Raw genomic sequence first — 20,806 nt, forward strand, 5'->3', positions numbered from 1 at the left:
GTTTTATTTATGCATTATTTATTTACATACAGAATTATCAAATCACTTCCACACAAAACAAACCACCCAAACAAGGAAAAAAAAACCCACCAGAAAAACCACAACACTAGGGAAGTCTTTAGGCATAGAATAGCTTAGCTTTTTGTTTCAATAATCCAAGACAGCAGCTGCCAGCATTGTTTTTATTTCTTACATTTTGCAATCTGATACAAGAATGATACAAAATCTACTGACACACAAAATGCTCCTAAGTCTATAGTTCACCTTCATCTCATGTTATTACACAGCAGAATCTTTTTTCTACTCATCACAAAAACAGTAACTAATTAAGTGGACAGGCAATAAGTAATTAATACATTGTGGGTAAGATATTGTTGTAAATCATTCCAAACAAAAAAGTGAAAAAGCAGGAGTTAAAACATATTTGACCAAGATATACTGCTGACCATGATCTATCTGTTCTTGAATTATTCATTTCGAAAAGCTGCTTGTGAGTTTGACCCAGAGCATGATAAACCACCTACCCAGTAATTTAAAGAAAGTATTAAAAGCAGATGAATTTTCACATTTATATAAAGACTGGAAAAATTAAACACAGTTATCTCAAAGACAAAAGTATTCTTTCTGAACTTTACATTGTTTTAACAATAGGTGAGGTTTTATCAATAAACCACCACTGCAAAAAACAACTTAAAAGTCCACTGAATATGCCAAATATGAAACAGGCAGCATCAAGCTAACACAGTGAGGACTGCTGACAGAGGGATCACCCTAGGGAATTAATTACCAATATGAAAAGCCCTCAGAGCCCACTGATGTTTCCCTTCTCTCACCAGGAACCCTGGCACTGCTGACTACACTACAGGCAATGCTACAAGCACAACTATACCGTGCCTAGGCCTGAATAGGTACGTGCGCCTGAGACTTACGGGCTTATGTTCATATCTACTAGTGACCTCTGTATAACAGACAATATAGATATGCTCGTAAGAAGGTAACTCCAAATGAAAACAAAACATTTATGTCAGTTGAACCCACTTAGATAGCAGGTGCTTTTGGAAACAAATCTTATGTTTTGTAATATCATATCTAAGTGATAATAATAAAAAAATAATGGTCATCTTTATAATCCTACTCAGTTACAGTAGGTTTTTGATTAGTGATTTGATGGTGACATTACCTTTTCTTTGGAAAGCATTTTGCATTTCCAAATTAACTGAAGTAGTAAGATTTTGCAGCTTCTAACTTCTCCTGTCTTTAAGAATTCCTCTGTTATCATCTATTCTCCTACCCCCACTTCTCCCGTTTCCACTGAAGAGCTTTTGGCAGTATCATTCAAATGGATACCATCTGCAATTAGATATGATCTGAGCAGCACAGGCTTTCTGCCAAAATACCAGCCCCTTAATGCAGTCAGCACACGTGACTTCAGCTGGACTGCAGAATTTCATTTTTGCAATGTATTTTAAAAACATAAAGACTGACAATTCTTATAGTGCAAGCTAGTGTATTACTGCGGATCAATACCTTTGCAACCATAAAGTGGAAAAAAGTTTTGTCTTGTCATCTTAGTATAGTAGCAAAAAAAAAAAAAAAAAAAGAAAAAAAGATACACAAACAGTATGTTTCAAGTACCAATTTCAATATTCCCATATTTTGCATCCTTCTGACACAAAAACAGAAGTCCTAATTACTCAAAATAAGTGCCATTAACATTGAGAGCTAAAAACCTTTGTAAGAACTCCCATTTTCCTGAGATTAAAGACTTATATAAAACTGTATTCAGCTACACTGTCATTTTTTAAACACTGAGAAATGAGAAAGATGGAGATCTACTATGGATCTTGATTAAAGGTCTTGATCTTCTACAAGGAAATGACATAAAAGCCAGATAGGATAACAAGTTAATTCTGTAGAAGACCTCAAGCCCACAACAAAATTACACTTGTTTTGCTTCTAAGGCAAAGTTAAACTCAATAACAAAACTGAGAATAAGCTTTCTAACCCGGGAGGATGCACTGATTTGCTGGCAAGCCCACCATGAATGACAGGCAATCCCAAAAGCTGTAAACAGCCAAATTCACACAAAAGCAGACAAAAGCAGCGTGTCCAGCAGCAACCCTGGTGACATTCTGATTTCAAGAATATACCCTATTATGGATGTCAAAACACACTCCTTTTTTCATACATTCAATTAAAAAAAAAACATAAAAGGAGCACACCTGTGATAGACTTTATTAACTGTATCTCTACAGTATTTTCCTTAAAATAATCCGAAGCACCTAGCCCCAGTTTAACTAGGATGTAGTCTCTGCCTGTATCAGCCAATTCATTTACAGAACAGACTTGGACAAGTTTATAAACTCGGGACCCACAAAAGATTTGTAGAACAGCTTGGCCAATCAATGCTTAAAGAAGTAAAGTTTAAGTAACAGTCAAAACCCCTTCTTAGCTACCAGACTTCACACTGTCTCATCAATCCTGTCCATCACAATAGTCCATTAGGCTAAATTCCAAGACAAGGGAACTGTTAACTGTCTTGAAGGCTTAAAATAGTCACTACTCAAGATATCACGAGCCTCTTAGATTTGCCTCCTGGCAACTTGACTAGTGTTCAAATGAAAAAATAACCTTCTCAGAAGCAAGGTATGTAAGCCTTGATCATTTCACCAACACTTTTGAAAGTATGAAGCAGAACCTCCATAGGCTAGAATTACTACTGAACTCCCTTTATTTTGAAATTGCTGCAACAGGCACAAGAGTCAAATACATTGTCACTTTGTGTAGTCGGCTTTTAGTCAACCACCTCAGACATTAATAATGAGTTAAATAATGTTAACTGTGAGCTGCAAAGACTGAGGGATCATGAAAAAGAATCCTGACAAACAGCAACAGCACTCAGCCCCCAAACCTAACACATAGCCTAAAAGCACACCAGAACAACTTGAAGTTATGTGCATCAGCTTCATTAGGAAGATTCTTTGGAGAAAAGACTTCTTCTCAGGTTTTTTCCCCACCAAACAATTCCTTATTCATATCTTTTATTAGATGATCTTCTTCCACTCAACAAGTAAAATTATCCCTGTCTGCTGCTTCCTTCTGTATTTCTCCTCTAAGAGAAATACAGCGGGAAAATAGCCCAGATTGTAAAAACATGTAACTGATGATTCCTTTCCCAGTCTGTAATGGCCCCTGATGACTTAAACCTGACCATCTGTCATATCACCCTTCTTGTATCAGAGCCATAGGACTCAAATAGAAGGCTACAGATTAGAACATTTCCAGAGCACAAAATATAGCCAAAGCTGTGAAGAAATTTCCAACTAGATAAGTCTGGTAACATTTTTCTCCTTTTGAAAGCTGATGCAGTTCCTTAAAAACACACCTTTGTAGTGCAGCCCTAGCATTCAGTAACAGAACCAATGTCTTTTGACACTGGTCAAGAAAAGGAACCACATTTCAAACTCAGACAGCTTGCCAGAGATTCACTGGTCACCTCTGTCACTGTACCACAAACAAGCAGCTTCCACAAGCTCCTGGAGTTCAAAAATCTTAAGCATCTAAAATTACTGCTGTCATGTCATGACAGCAGCAAGAAAACCTATTACAGTGGCACCAGTAGTGCTGTTGTAGTTCACAGCTTGGTGGCATTTCTGTAACAAATGCCATCTAATGAAGTCTATAGTTCTTTCATTCTGCACTGGTTTGGTCTGAAAGTTGGCAGGCAATGGTGGGATACAAGCACCTGTTTCTACATGAGATGATTTCTAAACATCCCTCCGCACCAAATTAAGTGGAAGTTTTGAGATCAAACTAAAACAAGTTTCTTTGGGCAATATTCCACATAAGGTCTGAAGATAAGAATTTACTGCACTGAAAAGCAAGCTCTCTTCTGTATGATGCCTCTCTTCCAATGAAACCATAAATACTGTATATAATTTAAGTGACCACAACCAGGACTTAAATTCCTTTGCAGAAGCAGGCTGAAGTACAACCTTGACTAAAAAAAATAAAATTAATATGGAGGAGCCTGTATGAAACTTCCTTTGTATTAACAAGCATAAGTAAATACTCAAGTAATTGACAGCAAAGTAACTCTGTGTTCTTGGAACCTTATTTCCTATAGCTATATAGACAGGATGACTCTACTTGATTACCTAACAATGAAAAACTACCATAACAGCAGCAGTTTATAGGTAGAGCTATTAGTCAACACATGAGCAATGATGCTGCAGCAAATGGCATCAATACTGTCTTTACCTTTAGAAGCATGTAAAAAATAAAACTAAAAAAAAAAAAAAAAAAATATCTATAAATGGTGTGCCCATACTCATTTTCTCATAAAAGAGTCTTCTCCTCCAAACTACACCCACAACAGTTAAGAACCCTAACAGTTCTAATGGGTTTGAAAATGAGATGATTTTATGTAGTTTGCTATTGTGACATTGTTTAGACATCTGATCTATAAAGCATAAAACATCCTTTTCTCCTCAACTTTCTCACTGAAATTATGCTCCTCAACAAAGGCACAGAGTGCAGAATAAGTGCACCAAGAACTAAAGCACCAGGCCCAAGCAGGAGTTACACCACAACAATTCGCATGTGGTGGTCTGCTATGTCTCCCTGTATCTATCAGTCTACACGACATTCCCACACACTTAATAAAGTTAAAAGAAAATTTTCACCTTGGTATTACAATCTTTCTGTAGAATTCTCAAGTCATCAGAAGCAAACACCATAAACTGCATCAAAATCAAAATACTCATCATTCAGACAAAATTTTTATTCAAATTCAGAGACCATCCAGTCTGCAACAACAGCCTCAGAAGAGAAGATTCCCTAAAAGAGTAATTCTATATAATATAATGGGTACGTGCTCAGTTTACTCTGACAAAAAGAAGAGTGTTAAGCAGGAAGGGAGAGACGAGAGAAAGACTCCCTTAGGAGATTAAAAAAAACTTACTGGTTGAGTTGCCTTGCATCTGGATTATACATTTGGATTCTTTGCTGGTTTCTCGGGAATTGAAGGGCCGGACCCGAACAGCCACCTTCACTGAAGCCCCCGACATTCTGGTTGCTTGTATTGCAGTCAAGAAATTGAAAGCGAAGGGATCAAGAGTGTTTCAGGTTATCCTTCTTGTTGGTGTTTTCTGAAGAGAAAAATATAATTTAGTTATTTACAGCTATTGCATTAAAGACGTTGATACAATTAGGGAGGTTCAAAGTTGTTTGATTACTTCAATTTCTGCTCTGCAATCACCCCCACCCCACCCACCTCCCTGAAGGCTGTCACTTCAAAGACAGAACTGGAAATACACTTAACAGCACCAGTACACTGTCTCCTTAGTCACTTCTGTCATCTGAAGCAGCTTTTTTGAAGTGTACAAACATATTTGTTTTCATTACTTGGTTTTCCTCCCAGAAGGTAAGGATGCCAATACCAAAATGAAGACCTGGTTGCAACATGTGTTAGGCTTAACCTAACGAAAGATAATTTTAGCAGTAAAGATACAGCTACTTAGATTTCAGCATGAGGTAGCTAACCGTATACTACATATCTAGGTTCTCTAGCTGTCACAACACATTAGCAATAATATTAAAACTAACACAAGTGTGATGGGCCATATCACACTGACTTTCAATACACACACCATTCCAGAGAAAAAGGTGTACCCAACAACTTTAAAGAACCCTTTGCATTCCTGGGAAATTCCTCTTCACAAAGGAAATAAAAACTCATTTCCTACTCTATATCTAGTGATTAAAGGACACAGCACTCTAAGGAAGAAGAGGAATTAAAGATTATTGCCTTCAGGGTAAATATTGCTACCTATCTTCAGCAAATGTTCACTAGTAAATTCATCTTCATTATCAAAATACTTGTTCAAATCCTACTGCATCCAAACAACGAAGCACTTGAGTTAGCAGGAAACTATTCCAAATACCCACAATCCAAACTTCAAGGCACATCTGAGACAGTATTGAAACATAGGGTTAATAAAGATTGGTTCAATTGCATTGTCCTCAAGGAACTTTTTCCATTAGAACAAAGTTTTTCACTTGGTCTACAAGTAAGCAGTTTAACTACTGTCACAGAAGTCAGTACTGAAGCTAAAGATGCTCAAAAAGCAGTGAGATTCAAAGAAAAAAGCCATCAAGAACTAGGGAAAAGCTACCACCCTTAGCTAGGAAAACCTCCACGGCACAGACCCTCAGAACCTGGAAGACTATACTGAGAACAAGATGACATGGTTGATTTATCCTTGTATTTTAAACACCTGCTACGGCCACTGCTGAAGACTAGATGAATCTCTGGTCTGACTCAATGCAGTCATTTCTATCTTGAATCTGAGGTAATGTGGGCCGAACTCTACCACGCACAAGTCACTACGCATGGGCCAGAAATCTAAACATCATCTTTTCTGGTTAGCTACACACCACCTATCTAATGAAATGCTCTTTCCATGGTTGTAATCACAGTGCCACAAAAATACAAAACTACTAGAAGATCTCAAGTAGCAGCATTTCAGCTCTAAAGTAAGTTCTACAGCTGGTAAAATTACTTATACATGCTTAATTCAGGTTATGACACAACTTCACACAGTACAAGAAGTTCTTAATAAAACTGCATTACTTCATTAATGCCATCCCATGGTAAAGGCAGACACTCAACTACTCCAGGTAGAAGTAATTTAAAGTGTTCCTTATTTTAGAGGGTACGCAAAGCATCCCATCAGACCAGAAGAATAGGAATGCCTTTATGAACAAGCCAACTTGTTCATTTCAATGTCAGTGGTACAGAAAACTGCTAGAATAATGATTCATGAGACAGCCACATAGTCAACTTCAGGTTACTATAGGATTTTAAGAAATTTCACTAAAAACTTAAACACATAATAGAGCAAAGTAGTAATGGGAATAAATTTGCATGCTCTTCAAAGTTTAATGGAGATTCTGGGTTGTTTTAGAGGACTGCTTTACTCACTCTTGCCAAGAGGTGCCTGCTTTTATATAACAAAGTGTATCAAACATGCAGCTTCATTATAAACCTTCTTCTTTAGTATCTACTGTGCGGAATTTCTGCTCTCCCTTCTTAGCATGACCCTTGCATAAGTACCTGTGCCCTCCCATGAAAGCTAAGTGACCAGACTAATCCTGATACATCCCAGACACACCACTTAACTGACCCTGAATACTGCTACTAGAAAACAGGAATGTTACTGTATGTGGCCACTAAACATTCTGTTTCTGAGTGCAAAAATCTGTTATTATCAAGTTCATAGTAACACAGTTTATAACTTGTCAGATTGCAAAAAAAGTTAAGTCAGTGGAATTTCATAGGGTGTAGCACATCACAGAAGCTCTAACTGACAGTGGCTTAGTGGTTCTCATCTTTCTTTTCCCCATCTAGCCATATTAATGTGAAAATCATAGTTTTGTCAACTTTCCACAAGGACCAATGATTACAGGTTAGGCCATTAATGACAGGGATTTTTTAATATTTTTTTAAGACAACAAAAATACAACCAATGTGTTCTTATAATATTATTTATGAAACAGAGAGCTCATTTTCCCTTCTTACTGAAGAGTCCCACAAAGAAAATTTTTTTTCTGATGTTTTCACAGAAATACCTCTCAGAACACTACATTAATTTCTGCAGATAACTAGTATATCTAGGACACTGGTAAACAGAAGATGGAGTGAAAGAATCATCTACTTAAAAAAAATAAGTAATTCCTGAGTACCTCTGAACATAATATTCACAAGATTAAAACATGAAAAGCACATCGCCAGTCTCCATGTGTACTAGCTATATGATAGCCTTCTTTGAGACATAGCTGTGAAGATATTCTTACACAACAGATCACAAAATCACCAACTACAGCATAAAAATTTAACTGCTAGATTTTTGCGATTACAAACTTTTCCAAACTCTTAACTTTTGCGCTCAAAGAAAATCGGATGTGGAGCAATTTTAAATCTCATTCATTCTCAACTATGCTATTTTTCATAGCTGAAGTAAGCAAAATGCCTAATTATAGTTGCACATGGATTTTAGATGTTTTGAATATAGTCTCACTATGCAAGATTTAATTTTCATTAGTAAGAAAATTAACAAAAACAAATATATCTTTCCAATCCATAAGTTTTTGGGGTTTTGAAGGATTTTCCCACCCCCCACTTATCAGTAATTTTAACTAGCTGTAACATTTTAGAAAGGTAGTATTGCCCTCATCATACAGAACAATAAAATAAAGTGAGACTAAGTTGCATAGCTTCACAGATAATAAACTGCAAGTAATTTTTCAGGGTTCACATTTCCAGTAGTATCAGTTACTACTACAAAACACTGTCTATAGAGTGGTAAGAGGAGATGTAACTTGCAACAGAGCAAAACAAAATGTGCAATACAGTCTGTGGTACAGATTTGGTAGAACAACCTTTAAAAAGAAAAAAACCCACCCTGTATTTTATATGTTCATTATATACTTACTTAGAAGGCTGCCATCCATGCTAGAATGAATCATTCTGCTAACGTCCTGGAAAGAATCTACTAGCTATGTATCTTTCAACGTTTAGTACGTATGATTCCTATCAGGAACCAAGTAAAGAAGGGAACTGCATGCTTGGGTCTTTGACATGGTATACCACTGGCTCTAAAACAGGTGGTGGATAATATTTGAGTTGTTTAGTGAGCTCCATCAGCACAAAAGCAAATCCTACATATTAATTTCACACTTATTTTAAACTGTTATTAAAAGATATCCACCATCCACCCTGCGAGTCACACAGTAAGGCTCAATATTAAAGCATGTCATTAAACAATCTAAGTATCTTGTCTGTTTTCTGTTATTCAAGCTGACAAATCCAATGATGTTGGTCAACCACCCTTCACGGTCTTAAAGCACTTGTAACTGGATTTGGACTTTCACACAAACATTTAAGGAAACAAGCTCTTCCTTGGATCCTTGGATGTATTTGAAAGTTCTGACAAACCAGTTTTTATGCAAGGTCAAAACACAGAGCATACTGCTGTTTTTTGAAATAAAGTTACAAGCAGAGTAGGGATTACGATGCAAATTATTATTTATATATTCAGAGAAATTGCAACAAGTCCAAAGCGGTTACAAAAATAACATTCAGAATCCATATCTCTACAGTAAAATAAAAAAAAGAAGAAAAGAAAAAACCACCACCACACATCACAAATGAAGAAGCATCACTTTTATTTAATGTAGCCAGCCTTGCATTGTGTTTGCATAGGTATGCCTACCAGAGGATATGCTAACTTTTACACAAAAAAAATTGCTTGTAACTTAATCGGTACAAGAACTCTAAAGAAAGAAAATGAACAAGGGGTAGAGATTAGTATATGGAAAGTTAGCAAAACAGCTGTTAGGAGCAGCAGGGATTTATGAACGAGAGGACCCCAGCAAATCCAATTTTAGGTCCTCGACTACGGATCTGGTAGTGATGACAGTCTGATATATCAGCTGAACTCATACACTTCCAATTGCTATCTTTGTACTAAGTGAAGATGCCAGATAAAACAGTGGTGCAGAACTTGGCGCGGCACTGAAAACCTGATCGTATAAGCATATGGCTAGTTACCAACATGCCAATGTACTGGATTGTGCCATGACAAAAAGAACTGAGCTAAGAAGGAACTGGAAGTGAAGAGAAATATACTTTAAAATTTAGTGGGAACAGATTTTAAGCTTCAGAGAACAGATATGAACCCACCATCTGCTCCTGGTGAATTCTAGTTCTCCAACCTCAATTTAATACCCATATTCTGCCAATGACCCCAAAACTACCAGGCCTGTCATCCCGTCTCCTGACGCCTGCCTCCTGACTCCGCTCACAGAGGATTGTCAGATCATCATCTCAACATGGCTGCCTCAGTAATTGTTCTGTACTGAATCCAGGGACAGAGCCACTACCCACAGGTCCACAGAAAACACCCTGAAAACCACAATCCTTTCGCATTCTTGCGTCTTGCAGCTGACTGAGGCACTGTGCCTCCCTCCTGGACAAGCAATTACCGCCTCCACCTCATCTGAGCTAGAAAAGAGAGAAAGGACGGCGAAACGCGGCGAAATTCGCGACCCACGCAGCGGACGGGATTCGGACGAGGAAAAGGACGGGAAACGGCCGCACCGCCATAGCTCGCAACGCCTGGGGGAAAGGGGAAGGGAGCGTCCCAGGGGACAAGTATATACATCGGGCAAATGAGGAGGAAAGGCCGAGTCAGGCCCCACGCCCTTGTGCCGCTGCCCTGACAGCTCCGGGCCACCCCGGCCAGCCAGCACTGCTTGCTGCCCCCGCCACCTCCCAGGCCCCATCCCACCCGCGGCGCCCCCCTCCCCCCTCGCCAAGCAGCTGCGCAAACCGGCAGCCCCCGCCTTCCCCCACCGCATTACGGCATCCACCCCACCCCCGCCCCGGCTGCCAGCCGGCCCGGTCACCGCCCCCCGGCCCCCAGCGCCGGGCCGAGCTGCTCCAACGCAGACCACCCCCTCACCTGGGGACGCGCGGGGGTATCCGCAGGACGCGGGCGGTGCGGGGCCGCCGACGCTGTCAGCAGCTGGGAAAGGCGGCGGGGCCAGGGCGGCAGCGCAGCGCGGGGCGGAGCGGAGAGAAGAGTGCGGCCATCCCCATCACGCTTCGCCGCCCCCACCAAGATTGGGAGACACCCCCCCCCGCCGCCAGGAAGGGAGCGAAAAAGGCGAGGGAGGGCAGAAACGGGGAGGGAGGAAGGGAAAAGACAGCCCGCGCCAGGCAGAACGAGCGCAGCGCGCCGCTCCCCTCAGCGCCGCTCCCACACTGACAGGATCGCGGTGGCCCGTGCCCAAGCCCGCCCTCAGGGAAGGGGGGACGCCAGTCCCTCCAATAGCTGCGCGCCGGTGCTCCCGTCTCCCTGGATTCCACCAATCGCCAGGCGCAGAATCGGCGCGTGCCCGCCTCCCGCCGTGCCAATCACAGGCTGCCACAGCCTCGCACCAATCACAGCTCGAAAATGCCCGTCCGCAATGACGAGCCTCACTCCTCCCGCTGAGTCAATCCCTCCGCCGAGCCTCGGTGACAGAGTGAGTCGGCTCTGCTCCATCCCCAGCCAATCAGAGCTCGGGATGGAGGCCGGGTCGCCCCTCTTTCAACCTATAACGAGCGGCGTAACCACCTCGCCGGTGGGCCTTAGCGTGTGCGTGCGCGGCGCAGGCCAGCCCGCCGCGCGTCCGTGCCGAGGGAGTGAGTGAAATCGAGCATTTGTGACTAAAAAATTCTCTCAGTGTACGCGGCTGGTCGGCGCCCCCGACTGGGGGAGCCCGGGCGCGTAGCTAGGCCTGCTTGCCGAGCCGCGGCGGCCGAAGTAGCGAAACCGTTAGCCCCCAGTGGAATTCCGGGTCCTAAACAAGGCCTGACAGTGGTCGTCCAGAGGGGAGGGATTTAGTTTCCCTCCCCCCACTCCAAAAGGTCATTTGAGCAGCTTATTTTTTGTAGATCTCACAATATAAGTGATTGCATTAGTCAGTGGTGGTGTATTAACTCTTGCAATTTCAGTAATTTCACACAAAGTAAAAATGTTGAGGCAATAACATCAGCTCTAAAGTTCCTCCTTTCCATTAGTACTTTGATAATTCCTACTGCTAGAAACAGGGTTGTCTTTAAGTTTATAAGCATTTTAAAATAATATTCCATGAAATGCTTTAATTATGTACTTTCCATAGATGCACCATCATAAACAAATTGGATTTAAGCTGTTGAGAACATTTGGGACCTGAGATTTCAAGGTTTATTTCTGTTCACAGGCCCCTGACTATTAACTACATTAATCTTCACTGAGTCTCTCACGTTCCCCATCAATTTCAGGTTTTGGTGAGAATGAGATATTTATTACTTAAGTGAAAAGTGGCTTTTCTCCCTAACCCATCTCACTAAATGCACCACATCAGCAGCTGTGTCAGTGGATGCAAAAGCCTAACAATATATGCTTGAACTGTGGTGTGTAGCGAAATCCTGCCACAGAACCAACAATGCAAAAATAGGTGCCTTTCTTATGTCCTAGAAAATACCATTATTTGAATTTTGGAAGAGTTCCCATTGATGGGACATGTGATTCAGGGATGTTTTTTGTGTGGTATAACTGTGCTAACTTCTATCTAGGGCCATGCAGAATTAGGTCAGCTATAATTTGTCTGGGAAAAAAAAAAACAACAAAAAAAAACCCACCTCAAAAACCAAAACCAGTTTAAAAAATCTCTGTAAACTGTCAGAATACTGGGTGTGTGCTGTAGTCCTTCAGAGTAACAGACGTGATGAATTTTGCTTCAGCAAAGTTGGTGTAGAGTCTCTTCAGAACAATAGTTCCTGCATCACTGTCTTATGTCCAGACTTAGAGAGTACTCAGATAGGATAGATCCAGTATGTTCATTCAGTTGCTTGCTTACAGTCTCTTGAAAAATCTGGAAATGTCCAGAGAAAGTCTGGTTAAGTATTAAGGATGAAAATGGTAAAGGGTATGTGACATACCCTGCATAGCATCAGGGAGGTCACTCACTGCAACAGGAGACAAAAGGAAAATTCCCCTTTAAATATCCACATATGGAGTTGAAAAGTGGTCAGGTATTAAAGCAGTCATCTAGCTGGTTGTGATGCCTTTTTAATTATAGAACTTAAGCATTTTATCTCCATTTAATTAGACTAGCCTTCTCAATACCATTTTTGAAAGTCAGGTCTCCTTAGGTAATTTATAATTAACTTACTAAAAAAATGTACTGAAGTGCAATTCTACTGCAATGTTCTACCAGTGATTTCTCTGTAAAGAAATGTGTCCATTCCCTTATAGGAAAGGGACCCGTCTTACTCCTTTTGTATGTTTCTGATCAATACCATGTAACCCCACAAAACAGCAGAAACAGATTCAACTCCCTGCAAGCACGTGAGCATTTAAAACTAGAATTTAGACATTTCTTTTCAAGAAAATATTCACATAATGAAGGTCTCTAGCACAATAAACATGTCCTTGAGCATTAGTATACCAGAATGAAAGGAAGTAGTAGTACTGTGAAAAAAAATATTAAAAACACTTCTTGCATTTATATGGTACAAATAAATACAGCTGGTTATCAGATCACTGAAATACACTACCTGAAACTGGGAAGCCTGTTTAAATACAGGGGAGAGGGTAGGTTTAAGCTAACCGATAATGAAGACTGCTACATTGTAGCGCAGTGCTCCTAGGGATTGTTAAGAGTCAATCTGCTGCTGGCTAAAGCAGCATCCTCATCCTGCTATTAACAGAATTAGGCTGTCCTTGCTGCCAGCAGGGAATAGTTGACAGGGATGTAAATTGTGCTATTACATAAGTGTAGATTGTGATATAATAGAATCAATTGTACTGAATTGTATTGCTGTAACATCAGCACTTGCCCTAGTAAATGCTCTAGTTGCATTCCTAGAGGGCAAGAAGAGACCAACAATACAATCTTGTGACTTCAAATTTTCAAAGAAAAGCACATTTTACAACATTTATGTAAATTAGTCATTCCTAGGATGAACAAGTCACAGCTGAAAGCCATTCAGATTATCTGCAGATACATGTCAATGTCAAAGATAATTTGACCAATTTATATTAAAAGATCACAGAAATTATCAAGTCTCTATTGTAATAAAGTTACAGTTGGATTGGACACTTTAGTGGAGGGAAGGGAAATCACAAAAATCAGCAGGTAATGTTTCTGTATGAATTTAACCGTCACACAACTGATACGCTTTTATGGGAGGTTTATTCTTAATCCAATACTAACTTCAGCTTTCCTTTTCAGTTACTCACATGTCCACTACCCACTGAAAGACAGGGTTTTGAATCACTTTTGTACCAAGATGACAGCAATATAATGGCACTTTCAGTTGCTTGTATTAAAATACATTTCATAATTCTGCCCATGAACAATGAATTCAGGAGAGTGTTTGTCTGAATTCACACCTTTGAAATACTTGACACTAGTTCTCCAGATAAAATTGTTTTAGCCACTTAATGTTAGCCTTCATGTCTTCTGTAATACCTGCATTGATACATTTTCAAATGATAAATGTATACCATAATTAGACAAAACAGTATTCCTCAGGTCAAAGTCTGATATGATGGCAGAATAAAAAATTCAGTTTCTGTCTTAATACATCCTACACCAAATGTAAATATTTCTGTTTCCCCATCAGTCAAGGTTAAGGGAAACATCTTCAGTTTGTTCAAACAAGTCTTCCAGTTGGTACAATGGAATAAAAAGAAAAATTAAAAAAATAGGATTTTCATTTTATAGTTGTATTAAAGAGCTAGTTCCATACAGATTTTCTGGTAAAACGTTTACAGTCACAACTCTTTGATACTAGTTATAATACTTCAAATGTGAGACATCAAGAACTATTAGAGAACAGCAGACCTCAGGCCCTGTACAGGCTACACTTAAGCAGCCAGCTTTTTTTAATTTAAGGATGGATTATTTCTGCTTGTGCTCTTCTCATTTTATAACATTGCTCACTGATTCCACAGCATCCTTATTTACAGAAGGTGGTGGTGTGTCTTATTTGCGATAGCTGAAGAAAATCAGAAGAAAGCATTTCTTCCATCATTCCAATACATGCATAGTCTGTCAAGAAAAGTAAAAGCTGTTTGATATTAACTTGCAAAACCAAAACCAAACCATAACGTGAAACCATAGCAGTTTAATCCTCCCCCAGTAAAAAAAAAAAAAAAAAAACACAAAAAAAAAAAAAAAAACAAAAAACACACTGCTGAACAGCTGCCCTCCATCATATGAAGCATAAGTTCTGTGATGTTTCTAGAGATTTCACACTATTACCCTTAAAAATAAGGTGAAACATTTCAGAGTTCTTCTTCATGTAGAGAATAATTACCTCTTAACTAAAAAAAAAAGAAAGCACACCTGGAAAGTTATAGCTCCCTGCGTGCCCTTCTAACACATTCAGAAACCATGACAGATGTGGATGGCGAATGCCAGCTTGCAGATAAAAGCATAGCAGACTTTGTTTTGTGACTTCAGAAGGGGATTTGAATTTATGGAAGGAGTGAGTGAAGGGTTAAGGAACTATTAAACCAGTCACACAAGCTCCTCTGTTCCAACAGTCCATGCATGCACAAACTTTGGAATCTTCCTTCCACCCCTGGAGAACACACACACACACACACACTCTCTCTCTCTGCAGGGGGGAAACACAAACAAAAAAACACCCAAAAAAAACCAAACCCCAAACCCACTACCTCTTCACATTTTAATTTCGAATTACTTGCACATCTCAAAGGTCAGCACTGGATTATATATAACCTAGCCAAAACTCCCCCTGGAGCCTGCACCAACTGTCACGTAGCTATGAATAGGTACAAGAGTCACCCACTTGGGAACATTCAGTAGTTTGAAGTATTACTGCTATCTGTGTGCACAGGAATTTTTCACATAATGTACTACCTCTAAATCTGAAATCACTGTCAGCAAACCTTAACAAAGGCGCCCAACAATTTGTATTTTCTATACTTTACTGACACACTTAAAGGAAAGACAAAAGGAAACATTTTGTGTGAGTGTGTATCATTTATTGTAGTTCAAGAGAGGAACTGAACAGAAGACACAGCGAAAAACAAATAAAAGAACAACCTTTTTTCAGACTTAATTTTAAAACACTGGTTTCAAATCCTTTTTAAAAAGGAAATTCAAGTATCATATGCAGGGGGCAGTAATACAAAAATGTTTGTGAATATTTTTTTTATTTTTTCTTAAAAATGTAATTCTACATTTCCTGCACCCTTTCTGCTTTGGTAAGGCCAAGCCATGGATACAAATTGGTATGCAACATAAAAAAAATGACCCCTGCCCCAAACTGCAGCCTCTAAGAATAAAAGGATCTGCTCTCTGCAGACAAGCTCTAATGGCTCAGAACTGTCATTTAGCATATATCATATCTGCAGCATTGAAAGAATGAATTTTAATTTTTAAATAGTCACTGAAATCCTGGTATTCCCAAGCATCTCTTTCATGGCAGCTGTTTTAACATAGTCCTACATCAAGGCTTTTCAAAAATACCAGAGCATCTAGATAAACACAAAGAAAAGGGACATTCCAAAGAAGAGGAATTAAAATCCATGTGTGAAGTCTTTGCATTTTTTAGATTATCCTTGTGTCTAACACCAATTAAAAACCAAATATGCAAATGTGTGTAATATAAAAAATACGATCCCGAGATTAACACTTTGTTGCAGGCACAGTTATCGCACAGAATATGTTCTTTTGAGGGCAGGGGAATGATTTTGTTTTTCACAGGGATTTTTTTTTTTTGCATTACAAAAAAAAAGTCAGCAGTGCAGGTTTGATGGGTGGAAGAGAAAGAAGGGAGGGAAAGAGGAAGAAAAGTTACTTTAGCAGCAAAACGTCCAAGGTTCTAACCACAATCAAATTAACGGATATCTGGCTGTAAAAAATAAGGTTGAAGGGATGCTGCCCTGATCCATTCATTTCTGCTAAAATAATTCAGCTGTAAAAACTCCAAAACGTGACATATTGAAGGACAGTTTTGTAACATAAGCAACTTCCTAGCTTGTCCTCCATGTTATTGACCATCATTATCACTTAAATATATGTACAAGAATTAAGCCGCTTTTCTCCTTGTCCACATGCTTCTGGTCACTACAGCAAGTCAGTGCCAGTGGGCGTGCTAATCCCATCAACAGCTTTCAAAGTGTATCTGCTCCACTATTACCAGAACAGCCCACGCCCTTTTCTTCCCATTGGTGTTGGCGTGCACTGCAAGGGAATTTTTAATGGTCAGCATTCTGCTTGTCTCTCATCCAGGCTTGGATTTGCTCTTTAAGTTCTGGCACTAATAGTGTAAAGAAGAGAAAAAAGAATTATTAACTTGCAGTTAAATTTCTGAGTAATACTACTATAAGAAAACTCTTAATGACCAACAGCAATTTATTTTCTAGAAACCCAATCAGGAATATCTAACTACTATTTTCTTCTCTATCAGTGTATTTTCTGAACAGCTTTGAGTAAACGAATGACTCATTTACCCACCATAGTAACTTCCTTCAGTTCAGTGGTTATGAAGGCAAGTGTGTGGGGTTTTTTCCCCATAGAAAGGGAAGGGAGAAAGAATGAACTTTTCTGTGCAAGCTGAGATGAACGAACCTCTACTGTGGCCTCAACGCTATCTTCTGTAAATATACAGAACAAGCTGCACACAAATTGCTTCCCCCAGTCAACAGTTCCGTTGCTGACTGTTAAATGCCTACCTGGTTCCAGCATATTTTCTGTCAGCGTCTGACGATTGAAAGGATCAGTGGAAGAATTCAACAGATGCCTCAGTATGATTGACCTGTCCATAATAGTTCCGGATGGCAACCTCACAGGATCAGTCATCAGAGTGTCCATAAGTGGATCTGAGGGCACAAGGGTCTCCTCATTAAACCGAGGACAACAGCTACAGATTTTATCTGCATACAAAACCACAGTGCAGAACTGATATTCAGGGTCCCCAACCAGGTATATTGCTGAAGTTACGGAAAATGGTAAAATGAGCAGCAGACTCTGGCTTTTATACTGCTTTTTCCTTTCTGAATTGGGACTAAGCATTAGCTATTTTCACCCTATTTTCAGATTTTGGGTTGTTTTGTTTGTTTGGGTTTTTTCTGTTTTAAAAGTACACATAAGCAAAACATGGATAGGAAATGGACAGCACAATCCCAGGGAAAAAACAAAGAAACTGAGCTCTCTATGCTTACTTAACTATTTAATTGAAATAGAGCAGGATGCAAGGCTTCATAAACAATACATAATTGTTATTAATACATGCTAATTTAAAATCAAAGTAACAAAACAAATTCCTCTTCTCCAAAAAGAACTCAGTATTTTGAAAACTCAACTTGCCTCTAAATTCATCTGGAGCATCGCTGTAATCAATTTCTGCGCGGGCATTCTTGGCAACAATTTCCTCCACTTTCTCTGCCAGCAGTTTGAATTTCTCTATTGCTATGGTTGACTTGATTCCAGCCTTTCTCATCTTTGAGATAACCTCCTCAAAGAGCTCTTTACTGTAGGACCTCTACAAGCAAAGCATTCAAAAGAAAACTTTGCTGAGTTGTTGTATCCTTATGTGCCATAAAATTTCTAAAGATCTTTTAATGCGTTTTTAAGACTTCAGAAAGAAGGATCAATAAAACCTCAACATTACATCAGACAAAAGTAGTACAAAGATAACATTTCATCTAGGACCAAAATGTCAACTTTGGGAAAGATTTATGGGTTTTGTACTGGTCATCACTACTGTAGAACTGTTCAGAACAAAAAAAAAAAAAAAAAAAGAAGTATCATCACCTCATGTAATAAGTAAGAAACTCAGAGAGACTGACTATAATTATTAGGACTGTTCTTAAGACAAAACATCTTGTCTTGCTGCTCCTGTCTGTATTCTTGTTCTTACAAGTCTTGGGTGAAAATACAGCATAAAATGAAGAGGTATATTTGATTCTTAACTTCTCTGATAACGTGCAAGGCAGTACTAGGAAAGAAGTGAATCTTTCTCCTAATCCAAATAAAAAACCAAAAACACACCCTACTCCATGATGTTGCAAATACAGTAAGGCAACTCAGAGGGAGCTAATACTTGCTGGAAGCTTGCCAACTGGTACAACTACACAGTATGAAAGAGACTAAATGCACATCCTGTAGTTTCAACTGAAGCAAGCATTGCTTTCAAGTTAAAAAAAAACTAAAAAGTTAGGCAGGGACTTCTGAAAGCTGCTTATGGTACGTGGCATAATGCACAATGCCATGTTTTGATATAAGGCTTTTAATAAACATTGTTATTTACACTGCAGTACAAAGTTGAATTAAATGACAAAACAAAACACACCAAGTCTCTCAGATTTCTATTTTCCTTAGGGATTTTAAATGTTTCAACAGAGCCCTACTTCTTTCCATCCACACTACATTCCACTAAGAAATACTACTCGCTACTTAGGACACACAGTGCCCACCCAAACTCCTTTCTAGTCCACAGAGAACAACCATGGCAATACGCCCAGGGTTTTATAAATGTTTTCAGATTCATTCTAATACGTGCTAGGATTTGCAAATGGGAGATGTATCAAAATGCTTTAGTGAAACCCTGCCATGATCAAGCAACTTTTTGTTTGTTTTGGTTTGTTGTTTTTTTTTCTCCTAATACCAGTAGCCATTAACCAACTGTGCTTATCCTTGGTGTTTTTTTCCTGTCATTGACAGTTTCCAAGATACTATTCAACACGCTACCACCACCATTTTTCATGAAGGGCCACTTTGTTAATTAAGCTTTATTCCAGTTTCCACACCAGAAGGCTTCTTTCTTTTTAATCCCTCTGTCTGTACCATGCATTTTGCCATGGCTGCTATTGGTGAATGAATGATGGATAACATCCTCACCTTTTTTTTTTTTTTAATATATACACACACACACACACTGAACAGCAGAAAAAAACCCCACACTGCATGCTCATTATACACATGCAAACACATAAGGTCTGTTTCAGAAGTGTTAACCAATATTATCTGCAATTATCAGAACTTAAATAATTCAGAAAAAAGATCATGAGTCACTCTGATACCTCTGCTTCACTAGACATGCAAAAATCAGCTTCCACTAGAATTTCAAGTAGCCACTGAGAATATTTTTTTCTGTAGATTTTGAAAAAGTTTGTATTGTAAGACACAGACAGATGTGATTCAGTAGTTTGTCAGCTTTACAAAAAACAGACATGAGGGATAGCTTATCTACCTTAAGACTTAACTCTGAATACTACCATGAGGAGTTCAAAGGTGTCTTTGTCCCATATATGCTGTGTTTTGCCGCTTTATTACACAGTCAATTAATAAAGTGATATAAAGGGAATACAGTTTGGAAACTGTTAGACTAGAGAATGATCTTTGGACTGTTAGATGAGGCTCACACTCAGTCCCACCTCTGCCCATTTCACAAGTTCTTGATGAAGAAGGGGGAGGGACTCAAAACTCTTCAGTATGCTGTTTTACCACTTGCAAAATTAGGACAACATACTTCTGCAAGTTTACAGTGCAGCTGTAGCTAATAAGCATCTAATGCTCAGGAAATTTCCTAGATGTGTGAAGTGCTATAGATACTTATCTGTCTATAGGCTTGCAAAACACTTGGAAAACATACCCATCTACAAAGGGCAGACAATATGAACAGAGATGATCTGCTGAAAGAAAACTGATCACAAGCATATGTGATGGAAACTGGGTGGCAGCATACAGGTAAGATGAAACTCTTCCAGAGTATTCTGCAAAGTCCTGTGTCCACAGTGTTTTTGCCCTTCCCCCTCTCATCTTTTTGGAGCTCACCTGATCATCAGCAATTGCTTTAGCAAAGCGAGCACAATCTAGCTGTAGATAAATGTCAGTCAGTTGGTCCAACAGCTTCTTTGGTTCAAACCCGTATTTCTCAGGGTTTTCAACTTTCAGGTCACGGCACTTGGGGCCACACAGTTGCTGTAAGTTAAAGTTCAACATAGCAGCCAATCGTGGTCCAAGTTCCTACAAGACCAAAGTAAAACATAGATCACAGCATGAAGGCAATGATAAAGAAGTTTATCACTAGATTTGCATACAGCAAGATCAGGAAATATTAACTAATAAAATTATCATTTTGTAGGCTTGCAGGAAGCATTTTTTCTCTATGCATGCTTCTGATTTAGAAAAACAATATAATGCAAACAGCTTCTGTCTAGAAGCATCACAC

General features: G+C 39.2%; 2 protein-coding genes across 14 annotated transcripts in view; both read right to left on the minus strand.

Moving 5' to 3' along the window:
• Positions 1–10,666, minus strand: part of KIF1B (kinesin family member 1B) — a 96,485-nt gene extending 85,819 nt beyond the window's left edge. For all 11 annotated transcript variants that reach the window (XM_080380906.1, XM_080380911.1, XM_080380909.1 and 8 more), the window contains exons 1-2: positions 10,527–10,666; positions 4,964–5,150 (exon numbers count right to left, since the gene is read on the minus strand). In XM_080380906.1, the coding sequence (XP_080237032.1) occupies positions 4,964–5,069 (106 nt within the window). In that variant the 5' untranslated portion in view covers positions 5,070–5,150; positions 10,527–10,666. The remainder of the gene's footprint in view (positions 1–4,963; positions 5,151–10,526) is intronic.
• Positions 10,527–20,806, minus strand: part of UBE4B (ubiquitination factor E4B) — a 45,649-nt gene continuing 35,369 nt past the window's right edge. For all 3 annotated transcript variants that reach the window (XM_080380928.1, XM_080380929.1, XM_080380930.1), the window contains 4 exons: positions 20,410–20,601; positions 17,941–18,115; positions 17,307–17,453; positions 10,527–16,891 (listed from right to left, as the gene is read on the minus strand). In XM_080380928.1, the coding sequence (XP_080237054.1) occupies positions 16,830–16,891; positions 17,307–17,453; positions 17,941–18,115; positions 20,410–20,601 (576 nt within the window). In that variant the 3' untranslated portion in view covers positions 10,527–16,829. The remainder of the gene's footprint in view (positions 16,892–17,306; positions 17,454–17,940; positions 18,116–20,409; positions 20,602–20,806) is intronic.

Source organism: Falco punctatus (assembly GCF_963210335.1).
Source record: "Falco punctatus genome assembly, chromosome: 3".
Classification (NCBI taxonomy): Eukaryota; Metazoa; Chordata; class Aves; order Falconiformes; family Falconidae; genus Falco; species Falco punctatus.